This window comes from Ceratotherium simum, chromosome X (genome assembly GCF_057802395.1).
Source record: "Ceratotherium simum simum isolate JZ-2026a chromosome X, ASM5780239v1, whole genome shotgun sequence".
In the NCBI taxonomy this organism is placed as follows: Eukaryota; Metazoa; Chordata; class Mammalia; order Perissodactyla; family Rhinocerotidae; genus Ceratotherium; species Ceratotherium simum.
Window position 1 is genome coordinate 39,159,731 of NC_141940.1, and position 25,536 is coordinate 39,185,266.

General features: G+C 34.5%; 1 protein-coding gene across 1 annotated transcript in view; it reads right to left on the reverse strand.

The window, feature by feature from the left end:
- The window catches only part of COL4A5 (collagen type IV alpha 5 chain), a 228,084-nt gene extending 202,548 nt beyond the window's left edge, over positions 1-25,536 (reverse strand). Inside the window, exon 1 of the mRNA XM_004440476.3 lies at positions 25,107-25,536. Coding sequence (XP_004440533.1) covers positions 25,107-25,187 — 81 coding nt within the window. The 5' untranslated portion in view covers positions 25,188-25,536. The remainder of the gene's footprint in view (positions 1-25,106) is intronic.

A 25,536-nucleotide genomic window follows, 5' to 3' on the forward strand; every position in this document is an offset into this window, starting at 1 on the left:
AGAAGGACATTATATATACATATATATTTTTTTTATTTGCTCATTTTTTTTTCCTTTTTGCAGGGAAAGAATCACCCTGAGCTAACATCTGTTGCCAATCTTCCTCCTTTTTTTCCCTCCCCAAAGCCCCAGTGCATGGTTGGATATCTTAGTTGTAAGTCCTTCTAGCTCTATGTGAGCTGCCACCACAGCATGGCAACTGACAGACAGGTGGTGTGGTTCTGTGACCGGGAAGAAAACTAGGGCTGCTGAAGTGGTAAGAGCACCAAACTTTAACCACTAAGCCTCAAGGCTGGCTCAGACATCACACATTTTTTAAAGGGTAAATTCATCAATAATTTATAACAATTATAAACATACACACCAAACACCAAAACTCCAAATATATGAAGCAAATATTGACAGAATTGAAGAGAGAATTAGACAGCTGTACAATAACTGTTGGAGATTTCAATAACCAACTTTCAATAACTGATAGACCATCTGGACAGAAGATTAATAAGGAAACAGAGGTCTTGAGAAACACCATAAACCTAGACCTAAAAGACATATATAGAACACTCCACTCAAGAGCAGAATACACATTCTTCTCAAGTGCACATGGGACATTCTCCAAGATAGAACATACATTAGGTCACAAAATCAGTCTTAATAAATGTAAAAAGAGTAAAATAATACAAAATATCTTCACCAACCACAATGGAATAAAACTAGAAATAAATAAAAGGAGAAAAACTGGAAAAATCACAAATACATGAAAATTAAACAATACACTCTTAAACAACAAATTGTTCAAAGAAGAAATCACAAAGGAAATTAGAAAACACTTAGAGAAGAATGAAAATGAAAACACAACATACCAAAACTTATGGGATGCAGTAAAGAGAGTGGTCACAGGGAAATTTATAGCAGTAAATGCCTACAGTAAAAAGGGGAAAAGATCCCAAATGAATAACCTAACTTTGTACCTTAGAAAAACTAGGAAAAGCAAAGAAAACTAAATGCAAAGCTAGCAGAAGGAAGAAGTAAATTATAAAGATTAGAGTGGAGATAAATGGCACAGAGAATAGAAAAACAATAGAGAAAATCAAGGAAAGCAAAAATAGGTTCTTTGAAAAGATCAACAAAATCAACCAACTTTCATCTAGACTGAAGCAAAAAAAAGAGACAGGATGTAAATACCTAAAATAAATAATGAAAGTTCAGACATTACTAGCAATGCTACAGAAATAAGAAGGATTATAAAAGAATACTATAAATACTTGTACACCAAAAAATTAGACAACCTAGATGAAAGGGACAAATTCTTAGAAACACGTAAATTACCAAAACTAACTGAAGAAGAAATAGAGAATTTGGGCAGGCTTATAACAAGTAAAGACATTGAATCAGTAATCAAAAACCTCACAACAAAGTAAAATCTACAAGCGGATAGCTTCATTGATGAATTCTACTAAATACTCAAAGAAAATTAACACTAATTCTTTTCAAATTCTTCCAAAAAATAGAAGAGGAGGTAACACAACCTAATCATTCTATGAAGCCAGTATTATCCTGAAACCAAAGCCAGACAAAGACACTAAAGAAAAGAAGATTACAGACCAATCTCCTCTATAAAAATAGATGTAAAAAAAAAACTTAACAAAATGCTAGCAAACCAAATTCAATAGCATACTAAAAGGATTATACAATATGACAAGATAAAATTTATCCCAGGAATGCAAGGTGGTTCAACATAACAAAATCAACTGATGTAACATGCCACATTAATAGAACAAAGGGAAAAATCCACATGATCATCTCAAATGATACAGAAAAAGCATTTGACAAATCCAACACCCTTTCATGATAAATGCACTCTGAAACTAGGAATAGAAGGGAACTTTCTCAACATGATACAAAGTATTTATGAAAAATCCACAGCTAAGTCAATACTTAACGGTGAAAGATTGAATGCTTTTCCTCTAAGATCAGGAACAAGACAGGGATGCTTGCTTTCACCACTTCTAGTCAACATAGTACTGGAAGTCTTAGCCAGAGTAATTAGGTAAGGAAAAGAAATAAAAGGCATCCAAATTTGAAAGAAAGAAGTAAAACTATGTCTATTTCAGATGACATGATCCTCTCTATAGAGAAAGTTTTAAAGAATCCACAAATAAAATACTAAAGCTAATAAATGAGTTTAGCAAAGTCTTAGGGTACAGGATCAACACACAAAACTCTATCATGTTTCTATACTATCACAATGAATAATCTGAAAATGAAATTACGAAAACAGTTGCATTTATAATATCATCCAAAAGAATAAAATACCTAGGAATAAATTTAACCAAGTAAGTGAAAGACATGTACATAGAAAACTAGAAAACGTTGATGAAGAAAATTAAAGAAGACCTAAATAAATTGAAAGACATCTTATGTTCCTGGATTGGAAGACTCGACAATATTAAGAGGGCAATACCACCCAAAGCAATCTATAGATTCAATGAAATCCCTAACAAAATTCCAAAAGCCTTTTGAGCAGAAATGGAAAAGCCAATCCTCAAATTCTTATGGAATTGCAAGGGGTACCATATAGCCAAAATAATCTAGAAAAAGAAAAATAAAGTTGGAGAACTCACACTTCTCGATTTCAAAAGTCACTACAAAGATAGAGTTATTAAAACTGTGCTACTGGCATAAGGATAAAAAATAGCCAATGGAATAGAAAATTGAGAGTCCAGAAATAAGCCCATATATCTATGGTAAATTGATTTTTGACAAGCCTAGATTATTCAATAGGGAAAGAACAGTCTCTTCAACAAATAGTGTTGGGACAACTGGATATCCAAATGTAAAAGAATAAAATTAGACCTCTACCGCATGTCATTTAGAAAAACTAATTCAAAATGGATCAACGACCTAAATATAAAATCTAAAACCATAAAACTCTTATAAGAAAACATAGGAGTAAATCTTCATGACCTTGGATTTGGCAATGGAGTCATATATGACACCAAAAGTATGAGCAAGAAAAGAAAAAATAGATAAATTGGACTTTATGAAAATTAAAAACTTTTGTGCATAAAAGGATATTATCAAGAAAGTGAAAAGACAGTCTACAGAATGGAAGAAAATATTTGCAAGTCTTGTATCTGTCTAGTATCCAGAATAAATACAGAACATTTACAACTCAACAAAAAGACAAACAGCCCAACTCAAAAATAAGCAAAGGCCTTGAATAGACATTTTTCCAAAGAAGATATACAAATGGTGAACAAAAATTTAAAAAAAAATAAAATAAAATAAAAATATAATAAAATATTCAATGTATGTCCCCTAAGTTACCATCACAAATTTTTGAGCATGGGGACTGGAAAATGGTAAACTTTCAGCAGGTATTTGCAGAATGCTCCATGGATGAATATAAAGGAATGAATGAGAGAATAAATAAAATAGCTAAAAGATCAAAAAAAAAAAAAAAGAAAAAAGAAAGATGCTCAACATCATTAGTCACTAAGAAAATGCAAATCAAAACCACAATGAAGAATTACTTCATTAACAAACTACGATGGCCATAATAATAATAATAATGAAACAGAAAATAAGTGATGGAAGGATGTGGAGAAATTAGAATGCTTGTGTATTGCTAGTGGGAATGTAAAACGGTTCAGCCTCTGTGGAAAACAGTTTGGTGGTTCCTCCAAAACTTAAAGGTAGAATTACCGTATGGCCCAGTAATTCTACTCTTAGGTATATACCCCAAAGTATTGAAAACAGTTACTCAAACAAATAAATGTACATACATGTTCATAGCAGCATTATTCACAATTGCCAAAATGTAAACAGACCAAAAGTCTTCAATAGATGAATGGGTAAACAAAATGTGGTATTATCCATATAATGCAATATTATTCAACCATAAAAAGGAATGAAGTACTGATACATGATACAATGGGGATGAACCTCAAAAACATTATGCTAAGTGAAAGAAGCCAGACACAAAATGTTACATAATGTATGATTTCATTTATATGAAATAACCAGAATAGGTAAATCTACAGAGACAGAATGCAGATTTGTGGTTTCCAGGGGCTGGGGTAATGGCAGAAATGGGGAGAAACTGCTTATTGGGTACAAGGTTTTATTTTGGAATAATAAAAATTTTTAGAACTAGATAGAGGTGGTGGTTGCAAAACATGGTGAATGTACTAAATATTACTGAATTGTTCACGTTAAGTGGTTAATTTTATATTATGTGAATTTCACCTCAATAATATTTTTTAAGGAATTGAACCAATAGCCTTACCTCACATTGCACAAAAATATAACTTTAAATGGTTCAAAAGCTAAAAGTATCAAACAGAGAAGAAAACACAGGCAAAACTGAAAACTTTAGTGTAGTTAAAGGCTTCTTATACATGATACAAAAATCAATAACGATAAAAGAAAAAATTGATAAACTAGACTTCATCAAAATTTAAAAATTTGGCTAATTGAAATATACTGTTAAGGAAAAAAACCAACAGAATGGGAAAAATACTGTGTGTGTGCACATATGACAAAGGATTTGTATGCAGAATATAAAAAGAACTTTCAACTTAAGAAGATAAGCAATCAGGGGGCCGGCCCCATGGCTTAGCGGTTAAGTGTGCACACTCCGCTACTGGCGGCCTGGTTTCGGATCCCGGGTGCACACCGACACATGGCTTGTCAGGCTATGCAGAGGTGGCGTGGCACATACAGCAACTAGCAGGATGTGCAACTATAACATACAACGACCTACTGGGGCTTTGGGGAGAAAAAGTGAAAAAAAAAAAGGGGGAGGATTGGCAATAGATGTTAGCTCAGGGCTGATCTCCCTCACAAAAAATAAATAAATAAATGGGAAAAAAAAGAAGATAAGCAATCAAATTTTTAAAAAATAGGCAAATATTAGAGAAGACACTTCACAAAAGAAGATATTTGAATGCCCAATAACTACACGAATATATGCTCTGCATCAGGAAAATGCAAATAAAACGAGATACCACTTCATATCCACTAGGATGGTTATAATTTACAAACATCCTATACATTCTTGGTAGGAATGTAAAATAGTACAATCACTTTGACAAATATTTCGGCAGTTTCTTGTAAAGTTAAATACATTATACACTTCATTCCTTTGCATTTACCCAAGAGAAATGAAAATTATGTGTACAAAATGATTTGTACACAAATGTTCATAGCGAAAGATAGTAGATCAGTGGCTTCCAGGGTACAGGGTCAGGGCAAGATTTTACTGGGAAAGAACACAAGTGAACTTTTAGGGGTGATGAAACTATTCAATATCTTAATTGTCATGGGTATATACATTTGTCAAAGTTTATTAAACTATACACTTAAAATTAATGCAGTTTATGGTATGTAAACTATACTTTAATAAAGTTGATTTTAAAAAAATAGAAGGGAGGGGAGCCTGAATTGTGACTTGGACCTCTTCAGTAAGATTTCCACAGGCAACTCCCATGAGGGACGCTTCATTGAGGTCCCTGTTTGCGCCAAGGAATGCGGAGGCAAAACATTGTTGGAATAGCTAAGTTATTCACTTGTTCTCTTAAATTTACTACATGGCATGCTGTATTTCCTGAAATATTCAAAGTATTTATTTAAATTTCTTTTGAGTGAGAAGGAACCCCCAAAATTAGTTTAGGAATAACAAACACATACATGTAACATATATGCATACATACATATATATACTGCAATTATCTAAATATTTAATTTCAATCCAATAAATAATTTAATAATTAAAAACCTTAAGAAGCTTCCTAGGAAATCACAGTGGGCAAAATAGTTTTAATAGTTTTTCCCTATGGCTGCAGATAAACCTGCTTTCTTGTTTACACATGAGTTTTAATTTTCTCTTTACAACTACTCCCATTCTCCCATTTCCTTTATCTCTTTTGGACCATTTCAACTCTAGCCAGAAAACACTATTAAGGAATTATATCTGTTTTTTAACATATCAAACATTGGTATATGCATATTTCACTGACATAACATCTAGCCAATACCTTTAAAAATAAACTAAAGCAGTGTTTCTACATCATCTTTCCACTTTATGGTAAAGACCAGAGATGACAAAAGTTGATCAAGAAGGAAAACAAATTTCTATGCCTAAGGAAAGGCAATTAGATTTCACTAAATTATATTGGAAGAGACTACAGGTCTTGTGGAAAAATCAGTTAGCATTTATTGAACACTTACTATATACTAGGCATTAGGACACTTTAGGCTAAACATTCTTTTTAGTGTTGTCACTCAGTGGGGGGAAAAGATAAGGAGCATACATATTATACTTTATATGAAAGAATACATACAAATTAAAGATGACTCCTCTTCACTGTGCTCAATGACAGAACTATTACTGGCATTAAGTTATTCTGTCAGCCTCTGAAATATTTTACTTTAAAAAAATCCCACTGAAGTTCTACTTTAAGAAAAGCAGGTATAGGAAAACTCTAAAATTGACTTGAAAGGTTTATTAAAATAATAAAATCCTATTTTAGTTTTTCATTAATTCACCTAGCCTTCTTTTCCTTTAATAAAAATGATGGCATAAAAATAGTTAATTGTAAAATATGTTGTTAAATTGTTTAAATCCAAAAATGTTGAAATATACAGCCATAAACTAATACTCAATATTTTAAAACATTTTTTATTGCAAAAGTAATAAACATTTACTATAGATAACTGAGAAAATATAGATAAAGTAAAAGAAAAAACAGCACCTATAATTTCACTATCATCTTCTAAGTCTTTTTTCTCTATTTATTTACTTTTGAATAAACATTTATCATAGAGATGTTTTATGTTAATATAAAACATTCAGAGCCAGCCCTGATGGCCTAGTGGTTGAAGTTGGGCGCTCTCAATGCTTTGGCGGCCTAGGTTCGTTTCCCAGTCATGGAACCACACCACCCGTCTGTCACCTGTCATGCTGTAGCAGTGACTTACACAGAAGAACTAGAAGGACATACAACTAGGATATACAACTGTGCACTGGGGATTTGGGGAGTGAAAAAAAAAAAGAGGAAGATTGGCAACAGATGTTAGTTAAGGGCGAATCTTTCCCTGCAAAAAAAAAAAAATTCATTTTTAGGCTGATGTTGCATTTTTAAAAACAATGGTAGGGAAAGGAGATGAAACTTCAGGCCTTAGAGTATTCTACCCAAAATGAACCAAGTTATTGTTCCTATGAGTACACATTTCCATTAATTGTGATTTAATGAGCATCTATGTCTATACTCTTGTCTTCTATAATAATTTACGATTCTATTAATGTTTAAACCCAATAAAAATCTTTGCAGAATTTTTAAGTACCATGAGGTAAGAATTCAGATGAAAAAGTAGACATGTAAGCAAAACTAAGAAAAAGATTATAATCTGAAATAGTTGAATCCTTCTTGCCTCTGAATATTTTCAGTTTTTTCCAATTAAATCAGGACCTGATTTTAAAACAAAGCCTGGGTAATATAATGTTTACAATGCCTCATGGAAATCAGAAAGATCTGATTTTGAACTCACCTTTGTTTTTTAGCATATTGTCAATTTCAAATTATAATTATTTAACTATCTGAAGAAAAAAGATATTTCCCTTTCCCTATTTGGGTATCATGGAGTGGAAAAAACAATGAGAATATGGGTGTGAAAATCTACTAGGATACAAATAAGTCTATAAGCCCATGTTTTTAATATAAGGGCTGTCAATCTGCAAATTCAAATGTATCAGTGAAATTACTCAGGAAAACAAATCCAAGCCCCTGAAGATGAACCTCTTTCTCAGCATCTAAGAAAGGTGACCTTTCTCATTTTAATCTCATTTGTTATTTTACAACATTAGTCTGTGGTTTTTTCCATTATACAGTATATATAAATGAAGCCATGAAGACTGTGATAAAGTCTAATAAGCTTGTGCTATAACAAAAAGAAGTCATTACTGCAACTGTGTAGAAAAATGAAATACCTAAATAGGCTGTAAAAGATAAGCAAGCTAATAGAATTGAGAGAGGTAAGAGCTAAGAATGAATTTATTCACTATTAACCAATTTACTATAGATTGAGTATACTCACTCTGAGGTAAAAACAATTTTTAAAAATTAATACCCCAGAAACTCAACTGACCATAAAACTAGAAGAAAAAAGCTATTATTTTTCTTCTTCCAAAATATACCTAGTATCGTTAGGGAGTGAGGAGAATGGGGGATGGGGAAATCCACAACCTAGGGAGATGAATTTTGCAAGACAGTGGAAACTTTCAACATACCCAGATCTGAAGAAAATTTACAGCTTATTTTAAAAATCACAACATAAAAGAAACTGACTCCTTCATTTTGAAACAAAACAATTAAAATTAACATGACCTTAAAGCTAGGCCAAATTGGCTCATTTATAGCCAGTTAGGAAAACTACTCAGAAGGGATACTAAAGCTTAAATAAATGCTTCACATTTCAGAAGGCTTCCTGAAACTAACTTAACTCAAATTAACTCAAAATGGATAAGGCCATTTCCTACAGGGTCATTATTCAAGCATTTCTTCCATGAAGTTAAGTCAAAATGAAAGTTTGGAAAAGAGTCTTTCTCACATCAAAATAAACTCAACTGTATTTTTTTCTAAAATATTTTTATCAGTGACCAAATCTGAGACCTACATATAGTTTAATTATTTGTTTCCTACAACATTATCAAAGAGAAATAAGACAGTTAAATGAAGTAAAATAAGGTAGTAAGAAATAAAAACTGTGGTAATGATCCTAGTCTTCTCTTCCCTTAAACCTCACAGGCAAGATCAGAAATATCTCTATCCTATGACTAAAGGGATATCCTGGGTATGAGAAAATTAATTAATCATAAAAACTTTATTTTCCATCAATTAAATGAAAGGCTTTCTCCTAGACGATGTGAAGTATAGAAGTAGAAAATATGACCACTGCTCTTGAGGTAACCCATACTGTAGGTTTAGATAGATAGATGGACAGGTAGGTAGTTAGACAGATATAGATATATGTATATAGATGACAATTTCTAGTTTTAGAAGTCTGCTCAAAGGAAATAATCTGAAATGCAAATAATTTTGTTCAAAAATGTTCAAAGCAGTGTTATCAAAAAAATGAAAGCAGGCTACACTGGAAAAATTGCTACTGGACTTGCCCTCTTGCCATAACCAACCAGAAAACTCTACAAAATATATGAAATAAATGTTTTCAGACATTGGGAAAAGTTAGCAAAGACTGTGGTCTCAACACTTATGTTAAACATTCTCCTGAAGGTCCTAACAATAAGATAAGGGAAAAAAAGAGTGTGCAGACTAGAAAGGAAGAAGTAAATCTATCTTAATTCACAGAAGACATAATCACATATGTAGATAATTCTAAATAATTCATAAAAGAGCTACCAGAAATAATAGATTAATTTGGTAAGATCACAGTATACAGGTAAATAGAAAAATAAATCAATTGCATTTCTATATACTAACAACAAATAATTGAAAATAGAAAATAAAATGCAATATCATTAATAATACTCTTCAAACACATGAATATTTAGGGATAAATTTAACAAAATACGTATAAGACCTACACACTGAAAAGTACAAAATATTGCTGAGAGAAAGTAAAGAAGACTTTAATAAACAGAAAAATATAACATGTTCATTTACCAGAATATGTTAAAACATCAATTTTCCCCAAAGTGATCTGCAGATTAAATACAATTCTGTTCAAAATTCCAGGAGTTCTATTTGTATGAATGACAAGCTGATTATAAAATTTATATAGAAATGCAAAGAAGGAGGAGAATGAAGAGGACGAGAAGGAGGAGACGAAGGATGAGAGGGGGAGGAAGAGAAAAAGGAAGAGGAGAACCAAAAATTTGAAAAAGAAGAACAAATTTGGAGAATTTGCACTACCTGATTTCAAGCCTTATTATAAAACTACAGTATTGAAGACAGTGAGGTATTAGCTTAAGGATAGACATATAGATTGATGGAACAGATTTAGATTCCAAAAATAGACCCACACATATATGGTTAATTGATTTTCAACAAAGTTACCAAGATAATTCAGTGGGGAAGGGTCATATTTTCAATAAATGGTGCTGGAACTAGTTAAACATATGGGAAAAAACTGAACCAGAACTCTTACCAAAAACCACACACAAAATAACTAAATGGGTCAAAAGATAAAAGTATAAAAATTTTTAGAAGCAAACCAGAAAGAAAATCTTGGTGACCTTGGGGTAGTCAAAGATTTCTTATAAAGGATATAGAAAGCCATAACCATAAAAAGGTGATAAACTGGACTGTGTCAAAGTTAAGCTTTTATTCTCTGAAAATATCAGCTAAGAAAATGAAAAAGCAAGCACCAAATGGAAGAACATATCTACAAAATGTATGTATCAGGCAAAGATGTTGTATCCAGAATATAGAAAGAGCTCCTACCACTCAATAAATAAGAAAACAAATAAGAAAGAAATGGCCTACTGATGTATACAACATGGATGAATCTCAAATGTATTATGTTAGGAAAAAGAAAGCTAGACTCCAAAAGTTACATACTGGATTCAATCTGTATGACATTATGAAAAATGTGAAATTATACGAACAGAAAACAGATGCGTGATTGCCAGGAACTGTGGGTAGGTGGAGGGGCTAATTACAAAGGGACAGCATGACAAAATATTTTGAGGTGATGGAACTGTTCTGAATCTTGATTATGGCAGTGGTTACAAGATTGTATTTTTTTATCAAAACTCACAGAATAGTACACCAAAGATAGTAAATTTTACTGAATATAAATTTAAAAAAGTGACTTAAGAAAACTACAAGGAGATGGCAATACTCAGACATCAAAATGGCTAAAATTAAAAAGAGCAACAATAGGAAATGCAGGCGAGGATGAGGACCAACTAGAACCTTCGTACATTGGAATGTACAATGGTAGAACCACTTTGGAAAACAATTTAGCAGTTATGATACAACCCAGCAATTCCATTTCTTGGTATTTACCCAAGAAAAACGAAAGTGTATGTCCACACAAAGTCTTGTTCACAACGTTCACAGCAGAGCAAGTGGTGTAAAACTTTGAAGACACTTTTCTCTACTCTGACTCAGTACTTAGTACTTTTCCACTCCTAGCCTTTCTCCTCTTCCTCCTCTAGTCTCCTAGGTCCATAAAACCGCAGGAGCTTTCTGTTTGAGGTTCCTTCATCAATAAGACGACCTGACCCCCAAGTCTGTGCTGAACCACCTGAAGCCACTGCATGGAGAAAAATGTAAACGGAAGGAAGGGGGAGTTGGCATTTTCTCTGGTTTAGCTTCTTGCTTATACAATCACAGTGAGCAATTAAAGGCTTAACTGTTACTTTCATTTTGGCTTGTTTTAATTGGTTACTCAGACACATAACAGCTCAGCTGAGCTCCTGACAATACGATCATTTAAATAGGTGCAAATTGTTTCTTGATGAAATTGAACATATTTTTTTAAATATCAGCAAATAGGAATGGAAAAGGACCTCCTCAATCTGTAATTATGGAAACCTTACAGCTAACATAAGAGTGAAATACTGAATATCTTCCCCAAAAGATAGAGTGCAAAAAATGGATGTCTTCTCTTACCACTTCTACCAAACTTGTACTGGAGGTCCCAGTCAGTGCAATAAGGCAGCCAGCACAAAAAGGCATACAGATTGGAAAGGAAGACGTATAACTCTATTTGCAGATAATACGATTATGTACATGGAAAATACAGAGTAACTACTAGAACTAATGAGTAAATTTAGCAATGCTGTTCTGTATCTTGATTATAGACTACACTTACACTATTGCATGCATCTGTCGAAACTCACAGAACTGTGAATAAAATGGGTGAATTTTACATGTACATCATACCCTTAAATAAGAAAAAAGAAAAAAAATTGTAATATCTTAGAATTAAAAGATCAATATAAAAATGAATTATATGTCTATCTTAGCACAAACTGAAAATAAAATTTTTAAAATGATATCATTTACCATAGAAACAATCATATGCATAGGAAGAAAATGAACAAATGCTGTGCATGGCTTTCATGATGAAGGTAATTAAAGAATATCTAAATTAATGGAGAGATGTATTGTGTTCATGGATTGGGAAAATAAATAATTTTAAGATTTAAATTGTTCCTAAATTGGTCCATAGAATTTTGCTATCTCTACCAAAATCTCAAAAGTTTTTTTAGTAGAAATTGACAAGATGAATCTAAAATTTATATGGAATAAATAGCCAAGACAGTAATCAAGACAATCTTGAAGAAGAACAAATTTGAAGGACTTATACTACAAATTTAAAGAGTTGTTTTAATTCCAGAATAATTAAGATAGTGAGATACTGGCATAAGGATAGACAAACAGATCAACAGAACAGACTAGTGAGTTCTGACCTAGACCTGTACATATATATTCAATGAATTTTCAATAAAGCCATCAAAGAAAATCAATGAAAAAAGGTTTTATTTTTTTTAATATATGGTACTGGAACAACTGGTTACCTATATACAAAAAAAAAAATGGGCCTACAGACAAAATCTGAAACTATAAAGATTCTAGAAGAAAACATATGATTATATATTTGCAACCTTGGGGTTTAAGATTTCTTAGAGAAGACACAAAAGGTACTGAAAGGGAAGGGGCATGAGGAAGCTTAGGGTAATGGAAATGTTCTATATCATGAGCTGGCTGGTGGTTACCAAAGTGTATACAATTGTTAAAAAATAATTGAGCTGTTCACCTAAGATCAGTGTATATCACTTTATGTAAATTATACTTCAACAAAATAACTCTTAAAATACAAAAATAAAAATGTTCATAGCAGCTTTACCTGTAACAGCCACAAACTGGAAACAGCTCAAATGTCCGTCAATATGTGAACAGAAAAACAAAGTGTGGTATATCCACACGATGGAATACAATTCAGTAAGAAAATAATGAACTATGGATACACGCCATAACATGGATGAATCTCAAACGCTGAGAGAAAGAAGCTAGAACAAAGTGTACACACCTATGACTCCATTTATATAAAACTGTAGAAAACGAAACTAATGTACAGAAAGCAGACCAGCGGTCACTTTGGGATGGGGGATGGGAGTAGAAAGGGAGGGAGGGGCTACAAAGAGGCATGAAAACCTTTGCGGGTATTTATATGTTCATTATTTTTTAAGGTACTGATGGTTTCACAAGCATATGCATAAGTCACAACTCCTCAAACTATACACTTTAAATATGTGTACTTTATTGTATGTCAATTACGCTTCAAAGTTGCTTAAAATTTATAGAGAGGTAGATTTGAGCTCAATAAGAGAGAATTTTCCTTCTAACAACTAGAACAAGAGAATTTTAGAGTTGAAAGAGACTTCATAGGTATTGCTGACAAGGTAGCATTCACTCTCTAAGCACTTTCAATAATGGGGCATTCCTATTACTAAACAGCTTGTTAGAAAATTATTGATATTGAGAGTATCCGTAACTTAACCCATTGATTCTGGGTCTTGCCTCTTGGTGGTATCCAAATAAATCTACCCTTCCTCTAAATTCAAAATTCATTCAACAACTAGCTACTGAGAACCAACTATATACAAGGAACCAGTCTATACACTGTAGTGAACACAAAGATATGTATGACAAGAACACTGGTTTCATAGTTTTTCCAATTTAGTATCTAAAAATAACTGTAACTGGCTCACTGTCTTTCCTAATCAGCATCTCCTCTGCTGCGGCTTGTATAGCGAGAATGTTTCTGACTTGGCAATTGGATTGAAGATGGTAAGAAAGATACAAATACAATCTAGTATCTTTGTTTTCTATTTGGTATTTTAACTGCATCTACTAGGATGAATAAAATTACAAAGTCATACTACCAATTGACCAACCCTTAAATCAATGTGGTACACTGGAGAGAGGACTGGAATAAAATTCCATCTCTGCTTCAGCAAATAACTAGCTGCATCTTTCATCAATCACTTCACTTTCCTGTAAAATGATGAATTTGGTCTCTGTAGAGTAGTGGTTTTCAAACTTTTTGGTACCAAGACCCTTTTACTCTCTTAAAAATCACTGAGTATCCCAAGAGCTTTTGTTTATGTGGGTTATATCTATCAATATGTACCACAGAAAATAAAACTGAGTAATATTTAAAATAATTATTTATTTATTCATTTAAAAGTATCAATAATGAAATCATTACATGTCAACATATATCATAGCTTTTTATGAAAACTAATTATATTTTCAAAACAACAGGGCCGGCCCTGTGGCTTGGTGGTTAAGTGCGCGCGCTGCAATGCTGGTGGCCCGGGTTCGGATCCCGGGTGCGCATCGAGGCACCACTTCTCCGTTCATCCTGAGGCCGAGTCCCACATACAGCAACTAGAAGGATGTGCAGCTACGACACACAACTATCCACTGGGGCTTTGGGGGGAAAAAATAAAAAAAAAATAAATAAATAAAATAAAATCTTCAAAACAACAAAATAGTGAGAAGAGGGATTGTTTTACATATTTCTTTGCAAATCTCTTTAATCTCTGCCTTGATACAAGACAGCTGGATCTTCATATCTGTTCTGCATTCATTCTGTTACAATATGTTGTTTTGGTTGAAATAGTTGGATCTTCATATCTGCTTCTGCATTCATTCTGTTGCAATATGTTGTTGAAATATACGAAGAAAATCTGGCTTTATGCAGTTATATACTTGGAAAACTGAGTATTTTAATAGCCTTTTAAGATAATTGTGAATATTCTTTGATACTACGCCAGAGCTCTACAAATGGTAGAATCTTTTTTTTTTTTTGTGAGGAAGATCAGGCCTGAGCTAACATCCATGCCAATCCTCCTCTTTTTTTGCTGAGGAAGACCGGCCCTGAGCTAACATCCATGCCAATCCTCCTCCTTTTTTTTTCCCTTTTTCTCCCCAAAGCCCCAGTAGATAGTTGTATGTCATAGTTGCACATCCTTCTAGTTGCTGTATGTGGGACGCTGCCTCAGCATGGCCCAACATGCAGTGCGTTTGTGCACACCCGGGATCCAAACCCAGGCTGCCAGTAGCAGAGTGTGTGCACTTAACCGCTAAGCCATGGGGCCGGCCCCAACAGAGTCTTTAAGATTAGTTGCAACATAGAATCTGAAAACTTATCAATTAACTTTTTGTACTCAATTACATTAAAACTCATTGATCTATCTTGCCTTTGAATGGATGTTTTACACACGTGTGATTTTGTAACATGATGCATTAGTCACTTGGAAAATATTAGTTCACTGAGATTTGCAGAACTTCCAAATGTTAACATACTTTATCATAAAATATCAAAAAATCATACACATTAATATAATTACCAATCTCATTAGAAAAGGCTAAGATTTGGGAAGCTGTCAAGCTCACAGTGGCATATACAAGTTTTCCAAAATACTAATTCTTACTTGAAAAGCTCAAATTTTTTCATTGGCAAGAAATATTGCCAGTAGTTTTCCTTGAAGGGATAGACTCACTTTGCTCATTTTTGAGAAAATGCCTGCCAGATACCCAAGTCTGAATAACCATAGTTTGTCTCAGTTTTTCTTTCAAGTAAAAATGTGTTCCATGCAAAAATCAGCTAGTTCAGTCTATAACTCAAACAACTACAGAAGTGCTTTTGCTACAAACAATGATCTTACTTCAGCTCACAGAAGTGTTTTATGTATACTTCCCATTTCGTCATACAGGATGTTAAAAAGATGGGCACTCAAGGGTCAAGATTTAATAAAATTAATGCTACACTGAGGACACTCTTAAGTAAAATTGGCTTTTTATCCCCTGAGAGTATGAAGAACACAACTACTAGGACAATTTGGTACACTGCACTAGCAGTTTTACCCACCATCAGTGCAAATGTCAACACAGTGAAAAAGGCAAACAGTCTTCATATTATTGTTAAAATAGTCCTCATGTTCCTCCTGCTAGGATCTCAGGAATCCCAGGGGTCCACAGACCAAATTTTGAGAAACACTGACCTAAAGGATCCCTAATGTCCCTCCAGCTCTAAAATGTCTTATATAAATAGTATCTTTCATTCATATAATTCTACAAAACATTAGTTTCCCTATTATGTAATACATCTTACATTTAACAAATACATCAATTTCTTACAAATGTTTTATTCAGTTGACTCTGAGGACAAACTCATGAGGTTGTGAAGCAGAAACTATTTCTTTGTTCCTAAAACAACCTTGATTTTATTCAGATGTTCCCACACTCCAACTTTTCCAGGCAGCATTGTGCTTTGGGGGGAGGGGTTGGGTAAGTCATTGGTCTAACTCTTGCCTTTATGGTCCTATTCCACTTGCCAATGTACTGGTATAAACATATATATATAAAGCACAGTTCGAACCAATGAGATGTGAGGGGTGTTTTCAGAGTGGAGGTGTGGGACTCCTGAGAAAGTTTTCATTGTTGATAAAAAGAGACACAAATGAACAGTACATATTTTTCTTCTATTGGACATTGTGGTGTGTGCACATGATCCTTGGAACTGCAGCAGCCATCTTGCAAGTATGAGGGGCACTAATCTGAGAGAGTAGGCTGATAGGTAGAGTATGGCACAGCAGAAAGTAGATAGAACCTGGGTCATTATTTGGCTGAATTAATTAACCTCAGAGATACTCTACCTCCAAACTTCTTGTTATGTGATCTAAATTTTTTTATTGTTAAGACAGTTGAATTAGTGTTTTCTACCACGTGCAATAGAAAACAACCTATCTGATATAAATAGGCACTATTATGCCTGTCTTTCACATACTGAAATGTTTTACTACATCAATTAGATTATGAAATTATAGACAGAGAAGGACCTCTCCTCTTTTAGCAAAGTTCTGGAGAGCTCAAAATACAGAAAACATTACACAATTTTTCACTAGTGTCCCAGTCTTTATACCGTTTTCTCCCCCAAAGTTCCAATACCTCCTTCAATATTCCACGAATGTCATACATACCATAGGAAATTCTGGAAGCAAATCAGCCAGTTCTCAGAACATACAGGAAGAATGTTAGTTGACTGAATTATAAGATGATACAAATGCCAACAGAATTTCTCACAGTCCTATTTTAGTATTTACTGTCATGAAACTATTCCATTAACCTGACTAGTGCTTGCTCATAAATGGTGCTTAACTCTTTCTACAAGTTAATAAGGAAATCTAATGTTTACATCAAATTCAGTGAAATAAAAAAAATAAGTTAAAAATTAAATTCAGCAAAAGCCTGTTCTTATATAAGATTTGCCTTTGGTTGTCTTTGGTTAGTAAATAGCAAGATATTTAAGGTTCCCATTTCAACAAGGTAACAGGTATCATCACAAACTACACTTTTGGTTAAAGGCCAGCAGAAGCTGCTCAAGGAACAAAGGGCAGTTGGACCTGGACAGATTATGAAGGTAAATAAATCAACCATTGATGCATAAAATGAGAATCTGGTTTGTTAAAACGAAAGGAGCCTATGTATCAGAGATCACACTAAAGATGCCTCTCCAAAATCCTCAAGAATTATTGCTATTAAAAACAAATCTTTGTAATGAAGATTTAGTTAAGTGGCTGGGTGGTTCATTTATAATGTTAATCACAGAGAATATATTTTCAAAAATTACTTCTGTTCCATGGTTGCTCTTGTCAGAAGGGGATGAGATGATGGAATGATTACATTTTCAAAAGAAAATCATTAGAGGATAGGACCAAATCAGCCGACCAACTGGCAATCAATTGAGCATCAATTCCACAGTCACTGTACTAGATAGAAAAAAACATTATTAAGATTGTCTTATAGGCACTCTTATACACTACCGATAGGAATATAATTGGTAAAACCATTCTGGAAAGTAATTTGGCAAAAGCAGATCCCTATCATTCAGAAGCTTAAAGTCCAGCTGTTCCAATGCCACCTGGAAAAGCCATAATGCATAACAGTTTGTGATTTTGCAGAGGAACGCATTTGAATTGCACAAGCTACAAGGCTGGCATTAAGACAATAAAGTCACTTAGCTAGTGAGGAAAAACAAGGAGAAGGTAAAGTGGGAGTGATACAAAATGGATGGGGGACCTCTCATTCCGTATATACTTACAAGTTTGTTTCTAAAAAAAGGAGACAGGGGCTGGAATAGCATCACCTCAAATTGGGAAAAATAGATAAGCAATTAATGGGGGGAAGGTTCTGGAGTGTCACTAAGGGAGAGATGAAAGTAACGGACAGCAGTAGGCAAAGACACAGCCATTTAAGTGTAAGTTTCATAGGCATCTACGGGATAGGGACTGGTGAAGGGGATTGGAGAGAGAGCAGAAAGGACTCCCATTTCAGATGCATTCCAAAACTCTTCTAAGGGAGGGGGAATGTCAGTGGGTTTGGAGAATGTTATGCCCTTGCAATAGCCAGGACGAGGTCAGTGGAGGAGGTATTCATGGAAGGCAGGCTCCATCTTCTATCCAGGGGAGAAATGTAGGATGATACACGGTTCACAAAATTAAAAATTACGCCCTTGAGGATGACTGGCCTAGGAAATTATAGTAAAGAGTTATTAAAGATGGGCCCAGGATAAGCCTATCTTTAGAATCAAGTCAAGGGACCAGTCACAGGAAAGGGTTATAGAAAGGGCAGTGGGAATTATTCAACTTTTCAACATTATTTTTCTGTATTACCTATCATATATGAAACAGGGACTGAGGAAAATCTCACGAGCAGGTTCTAGTTCTTTGCTTTGGTTCAAATCTTGGCCCAATATCTTATAATTGCGTCACCTTGGGCAGGTTATTTAACTACCCTGTGGGCCTCAGATTTCTTGTACATAAAAATGGGACTAGTATTATCTATCTAACAGGGTATAACATAGTAACCACTAAAAAAAGTTAGCTATCATAATTTATCTGTTGCTATAACCTTTCTAAATGTTAGAATCTACTGCATATACCAAAGGCTTTAAAAATACTGATGGCCTTTAGCCCGCTAATTCCCTATGAAGGAGGCAGTACTAATAAAATAAACTAAAATATGGAATAAAAATTGTTCATGGTAGTATTTTTTACAATGGCTAAATAAACATGAAATTTCAAAATATATTTATATTCTATGAAACTGAACAGGTAAATTAACTGTAGTGTATATAAATATAAATTGTATGCAATCACTTAAAATAATATTTTTAAAATTAAGAATTTTAATAACATGGAAAAACGCTTGATAAGTGGAAAAACATTAAGATATAAAACTGTATCTAGAATGATCCCAACTTTCTTTTATTTTAACAATTGACTTCTTTGTGTTTGTGCGTGTGAGGAAGATTAGCCCTGAGCTAACATCTGTCACCAATCCTCTTTTTGCTGAGGAAGACTGGCCCTGGGCTAACATCCGTGCCCATCTTCCTCCATTTTATACGGGACGCCGCCAGAGCATGGCTGGACAGGGGGTGCAATGGTGCGCGCGAGGGATCCCAACCCGGGCCACCGCAGCGGAGCACGGGCACTTAACTGCTCTGCCACTGGGCCGGCCCCTAACAATTTACTTTTTTAAGAAAAGGTTATATACATAGGAAGGAAAATCATCAATACAATAATAGGGGTTATTTCTGTGCTGTTGATAAAATTGTGGACAGGTTTTTGTTTTCTTCCTTACAATTTTCTATATTTTTCAAGTTTCCAACATTGAGCATGTATTACTTTTGTTATCAGACAAAATGAACATGTAAATTGGTTGAATTAATGCACAAATATATAGTTCTTGTCTTCCAAGAGTATATAATCTAATAGGGAGAACAGATAAAAATCCCATGAAACAAAATGCTTGTAAAATCAAATACATTTAGATACTAGACAGGAAGAGACTAAATATTACAAATGTTCAAAGAAAGGTAAAATCAGTAATTGATATAATAGTAAGGGAAAGTTTCACAGAAGGACTATTTATCTATTCTCACCAGCATGTAAACGCCATGAAGGCAGGGACCCTGTCTATCTTATTCAGTTTTATCAATAGCGCCTAGCACAAAATGATTTTGTGGTGAGTACATATCCATGAGGATGGAAATAAAACAACATAAATACAATTCTTAAGTACTTATGAGTCGCTGAATAAATATCTGCTGAATGAATGTAAACACTATGCTGAAATTGACCAAAGTTTTGGATCCATAGGATTTTAATCAAGATGGAGAGCCAAAATATGTATGTAGTGCTCGAAGGATTATAGGAAACCTCACCTAGGTTAGAACGGAGGGAATATATTGTAAAATGTAATGAAAAATAAGATTGGATGAAGGGAAAGATCATGATAGGCCTTGAAAATCAGGCAGAGAATTTGAGAGCTAATGCAATAGGAAATGACGCATCAATAAACAATTGTAATGACAATAATGAAATCTAAAATTTATTGAGCATACTATGTGCCAACTACTATTCTAAATGCTTTACATAACTTCTCTCATTTTATCCTCAAAACAATCTGTGACATAGGTACCACTGGCCCCCTTTTGCAGATGAGAAAATTAAGGCTCAGAGGTTACTACTTGGCTGAAGGTCACACATCTACCAGTCAGATTCCAGGTCTGACTCCAGAAGTCAAGCTCTTAAAGACTCTGTAAAAGACCTCTTCACAGCCCACAAAACGTGTCTGAGGAGAGATACCAGAAAGCAGTGAGATCCCACAACATCAAAGATTATGTTTATTCTCTGGTCTTGGCCTGAAATTAGAGGTATCAGTACAAATTCATGTTTTTTAATACATATATATACAAAGAGAGATTGTAAGAAACAGATATGGAAGTGGGTATGTGTCTGTGTATATATACATATATTTCCTAGTCTTGTCTGCTGAGAAGGCGTAGAAGCAATGAAACCTCAGTAGCAATGAGCTTGCCAAGCAACCAGATCTTGATCTCTAAACACCATTATCCAATAAAAAGAATCATAGCTCTTAGAGAAATGGCTGATTCCAGGATTGGGGCAGGGAAAGTCGAAAATGAGCCTAGAACATCTTGTGGTGCCGGAAGGCAAGGGAATGCTCAAAAAAAAGACGGGGACATGTTGAAAGGACACAGGAACCAACTGGAAGTGATGCCTATTGGCCAAATCTGGGGTAATTTCAGCAAAAAATAGTAAAAATATCATAATTCATTATAACTCATAGAATTAAACAAATATCCATAAGTCCATACTGCTATAAATACACAACTAATTAAATATACATCAGAGAAGGTAAAGTTTTTTGTTACATTAGAATCAAACTAAAATATGCAGAAAATGTTGAAAACTGAAAATCACCATTTGGCAAATGTCACAGCAATAATTATTCAGGCAAGAATCCTCAATAGATGCTAAAATTAGTGGGCAAAACTATTTTGAATGATGAAAAACAGGATATTTACATTGTCTCACGTATCACCCTACGTGTCTCACAAGATCTGCTCACTTTGTAATTACAAAGGGAAAACATAGTGACTTTACAGTAGATAAACCTGGCAGACACAACCTTAACTAAGTTATCAAGGTTAATTCAAGGTAAAGAGTCTTATGCATTGCATATATAGACATCAAAAGCCAAATAAAAACAAAGGAAATAAATGTACACACTGTTACACAGTCACAGGACAGATACATATACATATAAATATACGTGCAAGACTGAAGTTTTATAGCTAGTGGAGTGAATAGAATTGGATATGATGGGTAGGTAAATTAGTAAAAACAACAAAAGAAAATTGGGCAGCTTAAGCAAAGTGTGCCACCATATATACATACCCTCTTTTATCACAATAGATATGCTCCTGAAAAGTTCAGTATATTTAAAATTATTATGGAAACTGACTAATTAAAAGAATAAGAAGGCAAATCTTTCTTCAAAATAACCATCTACCAAAAATTATAGTTGTTTTATAAATCTGACTTTTTATATATGTGATTGTATAAAATCATACAACCTGCAATGAGCAATTGATTCTAGATTGCTTTTAAATTATCTATCTTTAGACATACATATAGAGATCAAACTCTGGTCTTTTTATTCTAAGCCCAGAGCTGTTTCTATTACACCACACTGCTTCTCCTAACATCAGCAGGAAGAGATGTAATCCACATTATCATTTCTATTTCACCTCCTGTGTCCGTCCCCCCCCCAGCAACAAAATAAAAGGTAGCAGAGATCCAAATACTCTGAACAGCAAATAAATCTCTATAGACCACATACAAAGGAGGCAGTATAGGACAGTCATTAAGGGTAAAGAATTTGGAGTCAAATTGCCTGGATTCAAATTTCCAGCTCCACAACTTACCACCTATGTGATTTTTGGCAAGTTACTTAACCTCTATGATCTGCAGCTTCTTGATGTGTAAAGTGAGAATAACAATGGTATATACCTCACAGGTCTGTCGTGAACATTAAATATGATAATGTATATTACCATAGTAGCACAGTGCCTGGCACATAGTAAATACTCAAGAATAGAAGTTATGATAACAATGCTGACAAATTCTTCCTATAGAGCAGTATACTTCATAGAGGAAAAACTGTCCCATGGCCACAAACCACACTACTACCCTTAATGAGTTGTTGCCACTGATCACAAGAGAGATAGTACATTTGAATTAGAGAAACCTATCCACTCTACTGCACAAAAAAAACTTACTAACATTTGTATAGTAGGAGTAGTATAATTCTACACACCATATCCATAAATCTAAGTGCATATCCTACTGACAGCAAGTCAGTATAGATATAATCACCTTTACATAAAAATACATTATTTCCATCAGTAGAAATGACCTTTCCAACCTAAAGCTGCCTTTTTCTCTTATTGCTAACCTTTCAGCATAAGGGTTACTTTATTTCATCTAATAAACACTCTACCTAAAAAATTCTTCCACGTATTTGTGATATTTCAATTTGGCATGACTTCAGAGATAAAGAAATCACTTAACTATGAAAAATTAAAGCAATTTAAGTAGTAATGCTCTTCCTGATATAAAAGTTCCAATATTAGACTACTTCAGTCAACAACCAGCCCCACTATCATCCAGTTTACTCTAGAAAAGGTCACCAATATCCCCAGCACTGGTATGGAGAGCAGATACCATTCATATCTTTGTGATGATTAAAACATTCATCTAACTAGGATATTGATGTGTGAAGCAGAAAAAACAAACCCCTAGTTTTAATAGAAGCACAATAACCTAATGACAGGAAAATGGGATATAAAATGTTCTTTAAAAATTATATAGAAGACAAAAGGAAAAAAACTGCACAGTATCTTCTGTAATTTCTTCACGAACATTCAATCGTTAGAGTCCAAGAAACCAAGCTTGCTCCCAAGTTTTGTCAATCATAAACAGAAATATCATTTTTAATATAAATTGATTTAATATAAATTGATGACTAGTATTGCTATACATACCTGTATGATTGGTATCTGGCGCACATTTATTAAAAGCATCATCAAAAGAAAAAAATTAGAAATATTTAATCCAACAGCCATGAAATCTTTGCCCCTGGGCCAAATGCCACAAGCAGTAAGCACAAAGAAGACGTTTTTAAAAGTAATTATTTTCAACAACACAACTGTGGTTTTATCCAAGGGTCTGTAGCACTATTGAGTGGCTAAACCTTACCTTATTAAGATGCTTTGCATCAAAAAAGCTATTTTAAGTTATCTACCTACTTTGAAGGAGGAAAAAGTATGACAAGCGTAATTAAAAATATTTGATATGTATGGTTTTTCAGCAGATTTGCTATCATAATATGTTGTGCTTAGAATAATATGAAAGTTAGTTTTCATACCTTGAGTACACACTTTCTGGAGGATAGGAGGGCAACGTAATCTGAGGCATGCTGAGTGTATAGAGAAGCTAGACAGCTAACTTAAAGGTGGACCCAGACAAGCTATAACATAGCAACTGCATAAAAAGAATTGATAGTCACTCAACCATATGAAGGCCTAAGCCATGATCTCATATTAAAGTATTTTTAAAACCATCCATTACGATCACTCAAATATAACTTTTAAATAATTTGTCACATACTTAATTCTTTAGAGGTTAACTGAAATTAAGGACTATGAGCTTCAGGCTGAATAACATTTTCTCTGATAAGCCATTCATTCCTTTACATCTGTCTCTCATCCCCCAAAAGATAGTGGGTGGGACTACCCAGATACTCTTCTAGGAGATATACTGGGGTTTTAATTCGACATTGCTAAAACTGAGTGGAACTTTTTGCTCTGTCATTTCACATGTGCATCCTCCTCCACTCTCCTTTAAATCAGAACCTCATTCTCCTTTGAAAAAAGAGAATTATTTTCATTTAAATAGGTGATGGGCAAATTCTCAATTTGTTCAGGTGCCTTAGTAAGCTTAAAAAAAACGTAAACAAAAACCCAGAACTTTATTTAAAAAAAAAAAAAAAGACACGGAAGACTTGAAGCTTGAGGACAGCCGTCTTTACCTCATTCTTCTTAGTATGTTACCTGAGCATGTGCAATAAGGATGTCAAAAGGGGAACACAATCTCTACAGAGGCTTTACTGACCAGAGGTGAGGGTAGGTTCACGTTGCTTAAGGAAAGGGTAAAAGGGAAGAACTTCATGGGCACGCTTAACACTTTGATGGAAGCTGGATCTTAGAAAAGCCAAAATATTAAACTATAGACAAAGTTTAAAGAGTGCGTGGGTTGGCTACAACTAGTGAAAAGATTAGCCGGCAGGCAGGGAAACACCCAAGGGCAGAGGGTGGGGATGAAAAGTTTTAAATACCCACCAGATCCCAGTGATCTATTAACATGCGTCCCCTACGCCAGGCTCTGCTCTTGCCCCCGGAGGAGCTAGCTGCAGGAAAGCAAGCAGCCCTATTTTTAAACACTTCAATCTCTCCTTTGGACTTCAGAAGGCTTGAGTTACCAGCGTTGTAAATAATGTTTCTTCCTAAACAAGTGAAGGCAAATTTGAATTCCCCAGCCAAGGCCGAAGAGAAAGGAAGATAAAGGGACAAAAAGTGATTTCAGCGTGAGAATAAGGTGATGGGGTGGCGGGGGGGAGGTAGAAGGAAGGACTTACCACAGCCTCTGCAGGCTGCCCCCAAAGACTCAAGGCCAGTAAGAGCAAGCCGGCAGCCAGGCTGACTCCACGCAGTTTCATTCTTCTCCGGCTCCCGCAGCTCCTTCAGCACCCGCACGAAATCCCTGGCTGGCTCTGACCAATTGACATAATCTTGAGGGTTTATTGGGAGAGACCTAGAGCCGGTGAGGGACAGCGAGGGTGTCCCAATTGTGCCGGTCGGTTTGGGTGAGCAGAAACAAGCTTTTTAAGAGTGGAGGAAAAAAAAAAAAAAAGCAGCAGCTATTCTTCCCTCCCCCCTCCCCTCCCCAAAGCCGGTCTCTCGGAAGCACTTTTCCCTTCTGTCCAGACTTGCAAACTTTTTCCTCACTCAAGTCCCACAGATCTACTTTCCTCCCTCTCTTCTCCCACACCGCCTCCTCCCCACCAG